This window comes from Eucalyptus grandis, chromosome 8 (genome assembly GCF_016545825.1).
Source record: "Eucalyptus grandis isolate ANBG69807.140 chromosome 8, ASM1654582v1, whole genome shotgun sequence".
Taxonomy (NCBI): Eukaryota; Viridiplantae; Streptophyta; class Magnoliopsida; order Myrtales; family Myrtaceae; genus Eucalyptus; species Eucalyptus grandis.
Window position 1 is genome coordinate 3,662,565 of NC_052619.1, and position 13,662 is coordinate 3,676,226.

Here is a 13,662-nt window from a genome sequence, read left to right on the forward strand (position 1 = left end):
TTGGGTTCATTTCGGTTTGTGGGGACTAGCAAGATGTTAAGTATTTAAGACGATGGTAGCAATGTTGGAGCTTGTTTCGGTAATAAGTAACAACGAGAACTTGCATCATGAGATACGCAACGCAGATGATGTGATATAGATCAACTTGAAGCTTGACAAGTAGATGCGTGTAAGGGCGTGTTTCTGTTTTTTGGTTTCCAGGAGTAGAAATAGAGTTGTTTTGTTCCCGGGAGTGGAAATAGATCAGAAACGCATTTTGTGAGTTTTTTGTTTTCAGGAATAAATCTAGAACAGAAATAAGAAATAAAAAAGTTGTCTTCTTGTTTCTGGGAACAATTCAAGAAAAAATAAATCAAGAATCAAGGTTTTTGTTTTCCCCTTTGTTTTTTCTTTCTCTTCCTCCCTTCTTCCCCTAGCCACTTGCCAGCCGATGACTGACCAGACAAGGCCCGGTGACCTCACCTAGATTTGGCGAGGTCGAGTCTTGCCGATGGCTAGCGAGTTCCCCTGGAACCTTGCCGTGGCTAGGCGAGCTTGGCCTCGCCTTGGTTGGGCGAGGCGGACCTTGCGATGGTCGGGTGAGGTTGAGACTTGCCCGGCCACGCAAGGCTTGACCTTGCTAGTGGTCGGGCGAGGTCGCCTTGCCCCTCACGGTGAGGTTTGGGGTGACCTCGTCGGTGGCCGATGAACCTCCCTTGAGGTGAACTTGTCGGCCCTTCTCTAGTCAATCGTCGGCCGGTCGTCGATGGGAGGAAGGAGAAGAAAAATAAATAAAGAAAAGAAAAAGAAAAAAATTATTAATAAATTAAAAAAATTCTAAATTATAAAAATATATCGGGTCGTATTAAATGCATTTCTTTCTCGAGATTAAAATAGAAAAAAAGTGTTTTTGAAAAAAAAAAATTCCCATAACAGAAATGTTATCAAATGTATCCTAAACATTCTATCGAGTACTCAACGAGGGTTTTACTATTTCATAAAGGTAAAATGTTGGGACAATGTGAAAAAGGTCGGTAATTGTCAAATCTGATCGGTAATAAAATTTTGACCCACAACTAGTCTGGTTGGTAGCATGCTTGTAACTTGACAAAAAGTATTAGAAGTTGTTCAATTGATTTATGTTGGCAACTATGTTAATAAGTTATTGACATTTACTTGTGTAACTTACTAATGCGTTAACTTTTTTTTTTTTGTTTGATAGAAAATCATGTACTCATATTCAAGTCCACCGACCACTTTTTATTTGATTGTTCCGAGATTTACCAAATTTTTTTAAGAGTTCACCACCATCTATTTGTTAAAATTATGAATGCGCTAATCTCTAATATATATTTGTAAATTATTACAAAACGTGGTGATTTCAGAAAAGCCAGTGCATATGATTAACTCAACCACATAATATGACTTATCAAGACAGTACTAGATGGTTACTCAATCAGAGTTGATGGTTGATAATTTGCTATAAGAGTATAGCAAATAAATATTGGTAAGTTTTCGAAACTACTAATAATCTTTAAAAAATCAAATAAAATTGATAAATAGGTTCAAATAATAGTTGATAATTTCTTATAAAAATTAGTAATTTGATAATTGATAAGTCAAGTATATATTAACAATTTATAGAACTAGATGGCAATTGAAAGGAATCGAAACAGCCGTCGGTACTTTCAAAAAAATATAATAATAAATAACCGGCATGTTACATATTAAATAACCATTGAAACTTTCCTAAAATTATCGGTAACTTACCAATATATTACATGCTAAAAGAATTGCCAGTCAGAATTTAATTATCAATCTATTTTGAATTCGACCAAATTACAAGCATGAAAATATTGGGTTATTTTCACTCCCTGAATCTGCTGAAAAAACTGCCGAGCGGGAGCACACAAGAACCACTATTGACAGGCAGTTGCTAGCTGCGAACGGACACGTTCTTGATTCGGGGAGAAGAAGATGCGGGCCTTATCCTTCGCGCCTTCCGCTTGCGCTCTGCGCCCACCAAGCAACGCGGTCGCAGCTCGTTCCAGCTCTCATGTCTCGATTCCCATTCGCCACCACCCATTCGTTCCCGAGGTAACGCGCCAAGAAATTCGACCCAAAGGTTCCATCTTTTTCGCCTGTGGTGCTGCTGTAATCCATCGTTTCGTGCCGGTTCGTGGCGCCTTCTGTTTGCCATCGAGGTTGGCGGTGGAAAGTGGGCGTTGGGTCTTCGCCAATTTCGTTTCTTGTGAATTGTAGGACTAGTTGGTGTCGAGGGATGGAGGAATTGAATGCTTGGCTCCAGAGTTCGAGCTCAAAGTGTTGGAGCATTTGATCTTTTAGACGTGTCGCGGTTGGTCGTGTGATCTTTATGCAGGCTCGAGTTCGGGGCGTAACTCGGGCTAGTGTCTGTAGACTCGATGTTTCATAATAGAGCTGAGTCGGTTCAAGCTCGAGGTTGGCGGATCGTGCCTTGCGGCGAATATTGGGCCTTGGCATTTTACAGCGGGTCGAGTTCGAGTGTTAAACTGTGTTGGTCAGGACTTGATTTGATTACATTGCTGTAAAGCACTGCACTTACGGCTTATTGACCTCTGGCTGTTAAATCGAATGATGACTTGTCAGATCCTAGAGGAGGACAAAAACCAAGTCGGGAACTAAGCAAAAATTGTATTGCATCACACTGAGAGGTTAGGAATAGAATTCGGCTCGAAATCTTTTTAAGTTGCTGAGGCATAGAGACAAATGATGAAAAAACAAGAGATGCTTTGTCCATTCATAAATCCATGATGGTAGCCCAGGTCAGCTGTGAAAAATGAGAGTGGGGTCTCAGTGCTTGGAAGGAGCCCGATTTATTTGCAGCTTGAGATCTTCATTTTGAAATGCCAAATGCCTAAATTTGTCTTCTTTTCCCCCTTTTATTAACCTCTTGGGCAACACAGGTTTCAAAAGCAGTGGATTCATTGTACTCCGAATTCAGATCCGTAGATGTGATGGTGGCGCATAACACAGCTCGTGTACTGAAAGCCTTTCAGAATGCTCGAATTGGATCCCATGTAAGGAAGTAATTTTTTTTTTTTTTTGTTAGCTACAGATGTGGAGTTAAGTTCGGTAATTTAATAATGATCAAACTAACACGAGGTGAAAGTGGACTTATTCCATGGTTTTTGGGGTGGACTGTAGATTAAGTCACATAGCCATGCTCACAGCTGAGCTTCTTTGCGTGAACATTATGTCAACTTGAACATATTATATGTCCGGTTGGGAATCACAAATAAGTATTCAATGGACTTAGGAATTAACTTTTGATGGCTGTTTTAGGAATTAACCTTTGATGTCTAGTTTAGAGATGGTCAGCAGTTTTCTAATTGAGGCTATGCATAAAAGGGAAATACTACTGTATATTTACACTGGCACTTGTTGAGGAATATTCTAGTACAATGGAATTCATAGTTGTTTCCTTCATTTCTCTCTCTATGCATAATACTTAGACAACTGATGCAAGAAGATGACTAGCATTCTCGATCATCTCTTATAGTCTTGTACCTCCTGACTTTCATGTTTGTCATCAGCACTTTGGTGGTTGCACTGGCTATGGTCATGAGGAAGCAGGTGGACGTGAAGCACTTGACCAGGCTTTTGCAGAAATCTTTGGGGCTGAATCAGCAATAGTACGCTCTCAGGTTGACGAAAAACTGCTTATACTTATGTGGAAGTATAATTGCTTCACTTGGTTAACTGCCTAAGCATGTGCCTTTGATACAGTTCTTCTCAGGCACTCATGCTATTACTTGTGCTCTCTTTGCCATTCTGAGGCCGGGGGATGAGGTTAGCTCTACATCATATCATTGACAATTGTGTTTAACTTGATTGAGTATCCTTCGTTGTGAGTGCGGAGTAAATTTGAGAAAGTAAGGTCTGCACTTACTTGATTGTCAGCTTTTGGCAGTTGCTGGGGCTCCATATGATACTCTAGAGGAAGTTATTGGCAAAAGGGATTCTCATGGCCTGGGTTCGTTGAAAGATTTTGGAGTGAAGTATCGGGAAGTTCCAGTATGTTGCAACAATTTAGGACTTCAGCTTAAGCTATTCCTACTTTTGGTAATGACTCCCTTTATTGGCATAAACCAGCTTGCTGTGGACGGTGGACTTGACTGGAATTCACTTTCCAGAGCTGTGGAATCTCATACAAAATGTGCATTGATACAGAGGTCTTGTGGTTATTCATGGCGTAGGAGCTTAAGTGTCAAGGACATAGGCAGGGCAATAAGGATGATAAAGGTAGGATTGACAGGTGCATGAGATGCTGAAGAGAAAAAATTATCAATTTGAGCATGGATTGAGCTGGGTTTGGAATCTTGATTTAGTAGGTTGCATCATGTTGACCTTATTTGCCATTGTTTGTCAGTGTGAAGTAACTTAGGCCAGGTGTTGCATATTAGACTAAATTGATGTGTAGGTGCACTTAAAAGTTGAGCTTTGAAAGGAGAAAGAGGATAAATGCTAATGGAAAGAGCCTAAATTTCTCAATGACAACATTACACTTAATGTTGTGGGATCACTTTCTCATGGGAGGTACTGTAAAAAGAATTATAGAACGGATTGCTGTCTATGCCTGGATCAACATTGACACAGACTTATCGTTTGAGCGTGAAGTAGAACTTTTCTTGCAACCCTGGACCCGTTTTGAGTCTTATTTTGTTGACATTTACATGACATTTACAGGACCAAAATCCTAACTGCTTGGTGATGGTGGATAATTGCTATGGTGAATTCGTTGAAGGAATTGAACCTCCAATGGTGGTATGTGACTCGGTTCTTTTCTAAGTTGTTTGTGTTGCCCTCTCTAGAGACAAGTGAAGAACATGCCGTTGAGTTGGGTTGCAGGGTGCCGATTTGATCGCCGGTAGTTTAATAAAAAACCCAGGGGGAACCATTGCACCATGTGGTGGATATGTTGCTGGCACAAACAAATTGGTGACTGCTGCAGCTGCTCGTCTCTCTGCACCTGGGCTTGGAGTTGATTGTGGGTCAACTCCTGGTGATATTATGCGTGCCTTTTTCCAGGGATTGTTCCTTTCGCCTCAAATGGTTGGTGAGGCAATCAAGGTATTTGATTTTGTTTGGACATTCTTTGCTGCACTGTTGATCACAATTTTTGGTTGAATGAATAAAATTTGAGTCCTCATCTCCACGACATTTACTGGCTCTGTTCTTTTTTAAAAGGGAACTTATCTTGTAGCTGAAGTCATGGCATCAAGAGGTTATCAGGTGCAGCCACTTCCTCGTGCTACTCGCCATGATGTTGTGCAGGTTTGTCAGGTCTAGGCTGATAATAGCTGGAAACTTGAGTGTTCATTTTTGTGTCTCTCTGAATCACTTTTGTTTGGTTTATAATCATGGTGTATGTGCCGTGCCACATACACCTTCATACCCTTTTCATGGGTGTAGTTCTAGGAATTACGGTGTTGTAGAGTTTGGTTTAAGAATTATCGTTTTGTTGAGTTCCTCACGGCCCTGTTGGGCAGTACAGGAAAATCACTTTTCCACTATTGAATCTTCAACGTGGTAGCACAAAATAATCACGTTTTTGCAGACTGAATATAACATGTGGATTTGGCTTTTGATCCTCTATTCATTTCAGGCAGTGCAGCTTGGTACTCGGGAACGACTTCTTGCTTTCTGTGAAGCTGTCCAGAGAAGTTCTCCAGTAGCTTCATTCACTAAACCGGTGGCAGGAGTCACTCCGGGTTATGCTTCTGAGGTCTGAACTCTTTAATTATGAACAAATAGTTATCATCATTGGTTATCCAGAAATTTACCGTACCTTTCCTTGTCAATCAGTGGGTGCCATCTAATCTGCTCAGCAAATTTAATTTTTGGACTACATCATCATTCAATTCTGAATTGTTTCTACACTTAAGCTTAAGCTTTCTTCGGTTGCAACAGCACCTGTCTTTAACAAAAGAAGGTGACCCTAACTATTACCTAGGATGACGGTCATTTTGGATGTCTGTATCATGTCATCTGCAAGCATCCTGTGGCACCCATGTTATAGTTCTATCAAACTATGAAGCTTTTTTGGATAAGTTTTTTTGGAGTTGATGTCTTATACATTCAATTGGTAGTGAATTGAGTTTTCCATGAAAGTATGATAACTACATTATCTAGACAAAATAAAGAATTTGATTTGTACACCAAAGTATTGTTAGAAAGCTCTCATACTTGAAAGTCCCTTGCACTTTGTTAGGTAATCTTCGCTGATGGAACATTCATTGATGGGAGCACAAGCGAACTTTCTTGTGATGGACCACTAAGAGAGCCATTTGCTGTATTTTGCCAGGTTAATTATTTTTGCTTTGCTTGTGTGTCCCTTTACTTTTTATTGTGTTTGACTTTGCCGAACTAGTTAAACATCCAGAGTCATGCTTCATGCTTGTACTTACACTTTGATGGAATGTGCAATATAGGGAGGCACACACTGGACGCAATGGGCTCTAGTTTTGGGAGAGATTCTGAAATCCATATAACCTCGAGACTGGTCCACAGGTAGCCGAAAGGGTTCTGCATGATACTTTTGAGTTGACAACTTTGCCATGAAATCACGGAGAAAGTTCCATAGTAAAGGGTGCAGGTTTTGGCTTGTGTCAAGACGTAACTTTGAGTTACTGAGGAGAATGGGGTGGCTCTGTGAGGTGATATTGAACTCTTTGGATTGTTTCCCCACTTGTTGGATTCCTCTATGATCAAAGTTATTTAATATCTTAGAGGCAGCGGTTAAAATGGATGATCATGAGAATGTATGCTACAAGTCGATACTTGGCTCGTGTTGCTGTCTTACTTTTCGTGTTAAGAGGTTTTCTTGCTTCACTGCTGGGAAAGAAAGCATCCCCGTCAAAGACGTGGTGATATATGTGGAGTGTTTGGTATGCTGAATGTAGACGCAGATGCCGAAATTATACAAGCTTTTTTGCAATTGGAAGACATTGGATATGGTCGTCAGTCCAAATGAGAATCATGTAAAAATGGGAGAGGTTACAAAAAAGTTGCAGTCTTGCATGCAAGTTGCAATGCTTATATACTTCAGAGCCAGAATTGAGAATCTTTCAATTGCTGTTCCTCTTCCCCTTGGTTGCAAAGAAAGGGCATCTTCGGTCCCTTAAGTATGGCATCTTTGTAGTTTAGTCCTTGATCTATCTATAAAGCGAAGTATAACCTACAAAATTTTGGAGTTGAGACACAGCTTTAACATTTGACTTGATTTACCGGTTATGTCTTAGGTTACCGGCATTAAAATAAGGGGGAATCAGTAATCCTTGACTTCGTCATCACACATGTAATGATGGCGTGATAAAACTCATGTTCAGGAATTATATTCACAATCAGTGATGTCTTCCAACATAAGACTTAGGAGAAAGCATAGGGAAAGAGAAAAAAGTATACATCTATTGGGAAGTTATCTAAGCGAAGCCAAAACCATAATCTCAAACCAGATTAGCAGAATTGTCTATGCACAATGAACAAAAATTGAAATAGGAAATACAAACTATGTCAACCTGCACATGCCTCTATCAATCAACTGAGAATTAGAAAGGGGGCCGCATGTCCTTCTCAAAAAAAACTTGCGCCGCAGCCTTTCTAATCTTGAAAAGCTACAGAAAGGAATGATAGCGTTTGTAGCAGGATCAGACCTCTCTATACACATGAACTGTAAAGGAAATTGTTAATTCAGAGCTCCAAAGCAGATTCAAATCGAACTTATGAATCAGCAATGCGAATTTTGATTCACAGAATGTTGCCCTGCGTATGCACCTATCCTAGCATATTTACCAACCCCGCTCGTGTGGGACCCACGACTATGCAAAAAGAGAGCATACACCAAGTCTAGTACAAGTCCCTCCTACATGGTACATGAGCCTCTCCAGTCTCAATTATTTCAGCTCGGTTGAAAGTAAACTGCAGCATCAGATAAACAAAAGCCCATTCTGCTTATGCAGCTAAAGTACTCAAGGTGTCTCATGCAAATCAGACCCGTTGCATAAATTAACAAAGATTTTACACCACTCGTGGAACACCACCCAAGCACAAAGTCCATTCCCATCTTCAGTCCGAACTCTCCAGGAAAAGGAGCATCGATAATCATTCAAACAAATCGCACTCATTGACAGAAATGGGTCTATCCAATTTCCGCACGCACGCTCATCTTTATAAAGAAAAATTAAACGAATACGAGTCCTTTCCATTGACTCTGTAGAATAAAACAAACTGTGCACGAGAAGCGAGAAAAGGCAAACAGCCAGAGGAAGCTTTCGATTTGTCTAGCTTTAGGTCTCAGAAGGAGGAGCCGCAGGTGGAACTGCAGTCTTCAAGAGCGGTTGAAGAGCCTTGACAACTATACTCATGTTGGGACGGAATTCAGCTTCATATTGCACACACAATGCAGCAACAGCTGCCAACTGAATGAACCCAAAATAACACATGATTAATTGTGAACCAACCATATATATAGTATGCTAATGCACATGCAAAAGACGAATACCTTTGCGACTGCCTTTGGAGGATAATCTCCCTTCAGCTTGGGATCAACACACTGTTTGACTTTGTCCTCACTCAATCTTGGAGTAGCCTAACATTTCATTTCATTACGTGAATCTCAGTTAAACTCCACCCACATGCACGTAGAGAAATCCTAGAGAGGAAAAGGAAGTGTACTCTCTTTCAGTTTTAGGAAGCAGAGGTAAAGGCTCTCACCCAAGTGACTAGGCTCTGCTGTCCACGGGGCATTGTATGATCAACAGGTTTTCTCCCGGTCAAGAGCTCCAAGAGTACGACGCCAAAGCTGTAGACATCGCTCTTCTGGGTCAACTGCCCGGTCATCGCATACCTAAAATGAATCGTGCAAAATGACCAAGTTACATAAGCTGTAGATTTGAAAATGTATCGCGAGAAATTCTTAAACTGAGGTTGATCTGATCATTAGTGACTTTGGCATATACCTCAGCAACTAGCTAAGAAATATAAACCTGACCCTCTCATAAAATGGAAGAAGCCCTTCCTTACTGAGACCCAAATTCGACTAATTTTCACACTAACTAAAACCAGAAACAGGCAAATATCTTGCCTGAAAACCCAAACTCCCAGCATATGCATACAATTAGGCATTCAAGCCATGGATTTTTTAAGAAAACACTCCTAAAAAGGTGAGGATGAACTGAGCGGGACTTCACAAAATATCTTGATATCAATTAGCTGCAAAAACCTCACTATATCAGGTTCATAACTGCTTGTCCATGATGTGGTAAATGCTAAACATAGGTGAGGATGAGCGAAGGTATGGCAGGTTCTAAGAGAACACTCCTCCTTATTTAAAAAAGCCCTCTAAGACAGGCCTTTACACATACCACCCTGTAACACTAACTACACCTTGCGTAGAGGTTTTGACAAGCTATCAAAAAATTCCAATTCAAGAAAAACTTTGAACAGCCATTGGTCTCAGGCAATCTCATAATGAAGATCACATCTACATCATGCTTTTCCACCAACAGGTGCAAAACTAAATCATGCTGAAAACTTGCACCAAAAAAGCTCCAGCTGTTAATATGGATACATAAACAAAAGATATGATCGCCCAAACAGTTTTTATTCTTTTGTGGATTGATACAGTGCCACCAAATGTAGTTTTATCTTTTGTTAATGCACATACTTTTGCGATAGTCAAATGGACAAAACCCAGAACAAGAAGAGACATGATTGAGAGAAACGAAAATGCAATGTTCCTGAAGCAACTTGATAAGTAAACAGACTAATTGGAGAACCCCACAACCAAATAAAAGAGGATAATTAGATGCATTACTCTGGAGCATGGTAGCCAAAGGTTCCCAAAACTCTAGTAGAATGAAGACGGGCAGCCATATCAGGAGCCTGATTTGACAGGTTGAAGTCTGCAATTTTTGCTTTGAAATCTTCGAATAGAAGAACATTGCTGGATCTAATGTCTCTGTGAATTATAGAAGGCTGAACCTTCTCATGCAAGTACTCCAGACCACGTGCTGCATCAACAGCGATTCTGACTCGCTGCATCCAGTCAAGTGTAGGACCTGGTTGTGCACCTTGGACTCCCTTTCTGCCTGTACTTGCACCATAAAAATAAGAACAAGTGTGTTATACCATGATTCCTCTTATGATCAACACAATTAAGAGAAAAAAGAAGAATGCACAGAGGCTGAGTACCATGTAGAACATCGTGCAAAGATCCCATGGTAGCAAACTCATAAGCAAGTACCCGGAGATTTCCCTCCACACAGTAACCAAGCAATTCAACAAAATTTTCATGCTTCAATCTCGAAACCACAGAGACCTAAAGAAACAAGATTAACAGAATAGGTAAAAATTGCTGACCGGCAAAAATCCTGCATACAATGCCCCACAAGGGCAGAATATCCAAATACCAAGGCAGGACGCACCTGTGTCAGAAATTCTATGTTCGACTCTTGCTCAGAAGAAACATCAAGCTTTTTGACAGCCACCACTTTCCCACTATCTAAGCTCGCATAATATACTCTTCCATAAGATCCTTCACCTATCAACGCCTTTGATCCAAAGTTATCAGTTTTCTCTTTCAATTCATCCAAAGACAAAGCGGGTACTTCGATAGGTGGTGGTGCCTTCTGCACCTCAGGCTTGATGGGGACTGATGCCTTTGAGCCTTTTGGGTACCCTAGAATGACAAATTATAAATAGATGTCATAAATGAATGAAGTTTGTACAGATTCAAAAAGCAATGAAATTAGATGAAATAGCAACTGAGAAACATGCACAATTCATTAAAAGAATAAGATAATTATCAGACTTGACATTGCTTTATTATGAAATGGGGAATTCCTTAGTCAATATTCCATTGGTTCAAAAAGTATTGCAAAACACAAGAACAAATTTCCCCTTCAAAATCATTTAAGGTAACTCCACTATTCCTTCATGGACATTCAAAGTATCCTAAGATCAGCTGAAAATTATCACTAAATCACAAGTAGATCTGGTGAGCAACATAAAGTACTCTGATGCAGATATTTTCCATTTGCATCTGTGTCATCTCCCAGATATTCTTGCGTGAGAAAAGTATCAGCAGAAGATTTTCAATTTGCAAAACTTTCGGAATAGATCTCTCACAGAAATAAGATAGCATACCAGTTCTGTTCTTATAATTGATCCAGCAAACATAGACGTCTCACTTCGCTAAGATAAAGAAAATAAAACCAGCAAAAACTTGGCTGAGGATCAGGCTTTCTATGATTATGTGGCTACATAGAGATATATTAGAAAAATTTATAATCTACAGAGATGCATAGTGACCAAACTCAAAAACTAAGAACTCATTAAACCTGCACCCTGAAACATTAATTTGTAGAACTGAAGCCATCACAGCTAACACCATAGGGCAATTCTGAGTAAGCACTTCCAAGAAAAATTACATAAAAAGCTTGCACTACTTAAAGAAAACTGAATTCCCAAGCATTTCAAAGATTTTCATAGTACAGTATTACCGGGAAAGAAGCAAAAGACTAACACAGATGACTACAAATCATTCAGGCGCCTACTAACATTTATATATAAATTAATATCTAAGCATGACTTAGCACTCCTTTCAGAAAGCTGCACTTGCATCATCATTTACTTAAACAAACACTTTATAGAAAATAGATAATAAACCAAAAAAGTTTCAAAGAAGCAATTTGCTTTCTTCAGATGAAAAGAGTTTAGTGACGGTACCATCAGCATGGTGCCTAGGGCTCTTAAGAAGCTCATCATCCCTGGATGGATAAGACTCTTCCACTTGACATGTGCAACAAAGCCACCTCCTCATCCTATCCCTCTTCCTTAATAAAAGATCGTCTTGTGCCCTCGGTCTGTCCAGTCGCATAAAGTGACTAGGAGGAGAAGCATGTGCCTGCCATGGGGGATGGATATGTAAATCATCTAAAACAAACACAGAAAAGGAAAACTCTGGACATTGCACCTATCAATAATAACCACTGATCACAACTATTCACAAGTTATCTTTTACGAGACCATATTATAACAACCTCAACCAATTTTCAAGACCACGAAAATCAATATATGCAATCTACCGACAAAGGACATATGCAGCAGCAGAAGGGGATGCATGATTGCCTACGCTGCATGTAATCAAACTAGAGGGATGACAAGTACACTAAACTTCACACTCGTACGTTTAACTTGGACCCAACAACAACCTAAGTTCCATCACTACGGTATTCTTATCCACGTTCATGGAAAAGGGATAATGAAACATCATAAAATGTGGAAAAATGCAAACATAGCATAATCAACTTTATTAGGAAGCCCCTAAAAAAAGCAAATAAATCTCAATTCCTATAGAGAGCTATTCTTGGAGAAAATTAGAAACAGAAGTCCAGAAACCAAGGCAGCATCTATTATTCCACCTTGGACTCTGGTGCCGAATATATGGGTACGAATTTCGGATGTGAGTTGAAAGGAAAACCCTATGACATTTCATCCCAAAACCCCTGCACAACACCTTTAACTTAGAAACCAATAAAAACTTGTAGAAATCTCACTTATGGTCAATGTAATACATATTCATTCACGAGGAAAACTAAAAAGTTTCTTCGTGTTAAGAATGGACAAAACCCATTGACTAATAATGGCAATGTTGTAATGCCAAACAGTGACTAAATTAGGCTTCACCAATGCATTTGCCTAATGCAGATATCGACTATGTGTAAGAAACAAACCAAAAAGAACACGAGCATATGCATGAAATCATCGACGCAACAGTCAAATCAAGAAGACCATAAAAAACCATCTGCTGTCGACGAAAGACACATCGTCAGAAAGGGGAAAAAGAAACAAAACGGCCATTGCTACATACCCCAAAACCACGGCGATAAAGATCGCGCTCCATCAAGTGCACGACAATCGATTAATTTCACAATACGAGCGAAACCCAACAATCAATCCGGCCGATGGAATCCCGAGCCCCAATTACCAATTTGGAAAGAGGGGGCAAGAAGCGATCTTTACGCTACCAACACGATATTAGATATGCAAAGGGAAGAGGGAAAGGAACAATCTGGCAGAGAAACCCTAAATTCGCGAGGAAAGGACCAATATATACTGCGTGAAGATCAAGCAGGGGGCGCAGGAACGTGTCCAAACCATATAGGGGGGGAAGAAGCGGGGGCAACGATAGCGATGAGAGCTGAATCGGGCAGCGATCAAAATCCGAAATTGATGGGATTTGGTTTAACAAGAAGAAGGGATCGCATCCTATAATTAAACAACAAGAAAACCCGGAAAGGGGAAAAAAGAGAGGAAATGGGGAAAAGGGCAGAACAAGAATACCTGTTTCTCCACTCTCCCCTTCTCTCTCTCTCTCTCTCTCTCTCACAGAGACACGCAAGCACGCACGCACGCTCGCTCTGCGTCGATGGCCGAAGAAGGGCTTCTTCTTGCGATGTGGGTTATGCTGCGGTGGATGGGGAGGGGGGAAATGAGTGGGGGGAAAGTACAGGTGCGTTCGGAAGAGGTCTCTCGCTTTTTCTCGCTGCTCTGCTTTTTGGCTGGGGTGACAGAACAGAGAAGCAAACGCGTCGCGGCTGCTTGTTCTCTTTTGGTCTTTCTGTATTATATTATTATTCG

The 13,662-nt window shown here is 40.4% G+C and overlaps 2 protein-coding genes across 6 annotated transcripts; one reads left to right on the top strand and one right to left on the bottom strand.

The window, feature by feature from the left end:
- The first annotated feature begins 1,868 nt into the window (after positions 1 to 1,868).
- LOC104416189 (uncharacterized protein YnbB) lies at positions 1,869 to 7,206 on the top strand. 3 transcript variants are annotated; one of them, XR_001980961.2, is made up of 12 exons: positions 1,869 to 2,076; positions 2,925 to 3,038; positions 3,555 to 3,665; positions 3,748 to 3,810; positions 3,922 to 4,035; positions 4,114 to 4,263; positions 4,708 to 4,785; positions 4,870 to 5,091; positions 5,225 to 5,295; positions 5,627 to 5,746; positions 6,233 to 6,325; positions 6,453 to 6,502. XR_001980961.2 is itself a non-coding variant. In XM_039300458.1 (12 exons), exons 1-12 carry the CDS (start codon positions 1,957 to 1,959, stop codon positions 6,510 to 6,512), a joined length of 1,290 nt encoding a protein of 429 aa, XP_039156392.1. In that variant the 5' UTR covers positions 1,869 to 1,956; the 3' UTR covers positions 6,513 to 7,206. The 3 variants fall into 3 exon arrangements, 2 of the variants coding, with proteins under 2 accessions (XP_039156392.1, XP_018717180.2); XM_039300458.1 differs by having other exon boundaries at positions 5,209 to 5,253; positions 6,453 to 7,206; XM_018861635.2 differs by having other exon boundaries at positions 1,871 to 2,076; positions 5,209 to 5,295; positions 6,453 to 7,206.
- Positions 7,207 to 7,951: 745 nt separating this feature from the next.
- LOC104456273 (PTI1-like tyrosine-protein kinase 3) lies at positions 7,952 to 13,633 on the bottom strand. 3 transcript variants are annotated; one of them, XM_010071033.3, is made up of 8 exons: positions 13,366 to 13,633; positions 11,749 to 11,926; positions 10,446 to 10,699; positions 10,213 to 10,339; positions 9,836 to 10,109; positions 8,734 to 8,866; positions 8,522 to 8,608; positions 7,952 to 8,438 (listed from the first exon to the last, which is right to left on the bottom strand). In XM_010071033.3, the coding sequence occupies exons 2-8, from the start codon at positions 11,897 to 11,899 to the stop codon at positions 8,307 to 8,309; spliced, it is 1,158 nt and encodes a 385-aa protein (XP_010069335.1). In that variant the 5' UTR covers positions 11,900 to 11,926; positions 13,366 to 13,633; the 3' UTR covers positions 7,952 to 8,306. The 3 variants fall into 3 exon arrangements, with proteins under 3 accessions (XP_010069335.1, XP_010069334.1, XP_010069333.1); XM_010071032.2 differs by having other exon boundaries at positions 13,180 to 13,633; XM_010071031.3 differs by lacking the exon at positions 13,366 to 13,633 and adding an exon at positions 12,893 to 13,049.
- Positions 13,634 to 13,662: the final 29 nt, after the last annotated feature.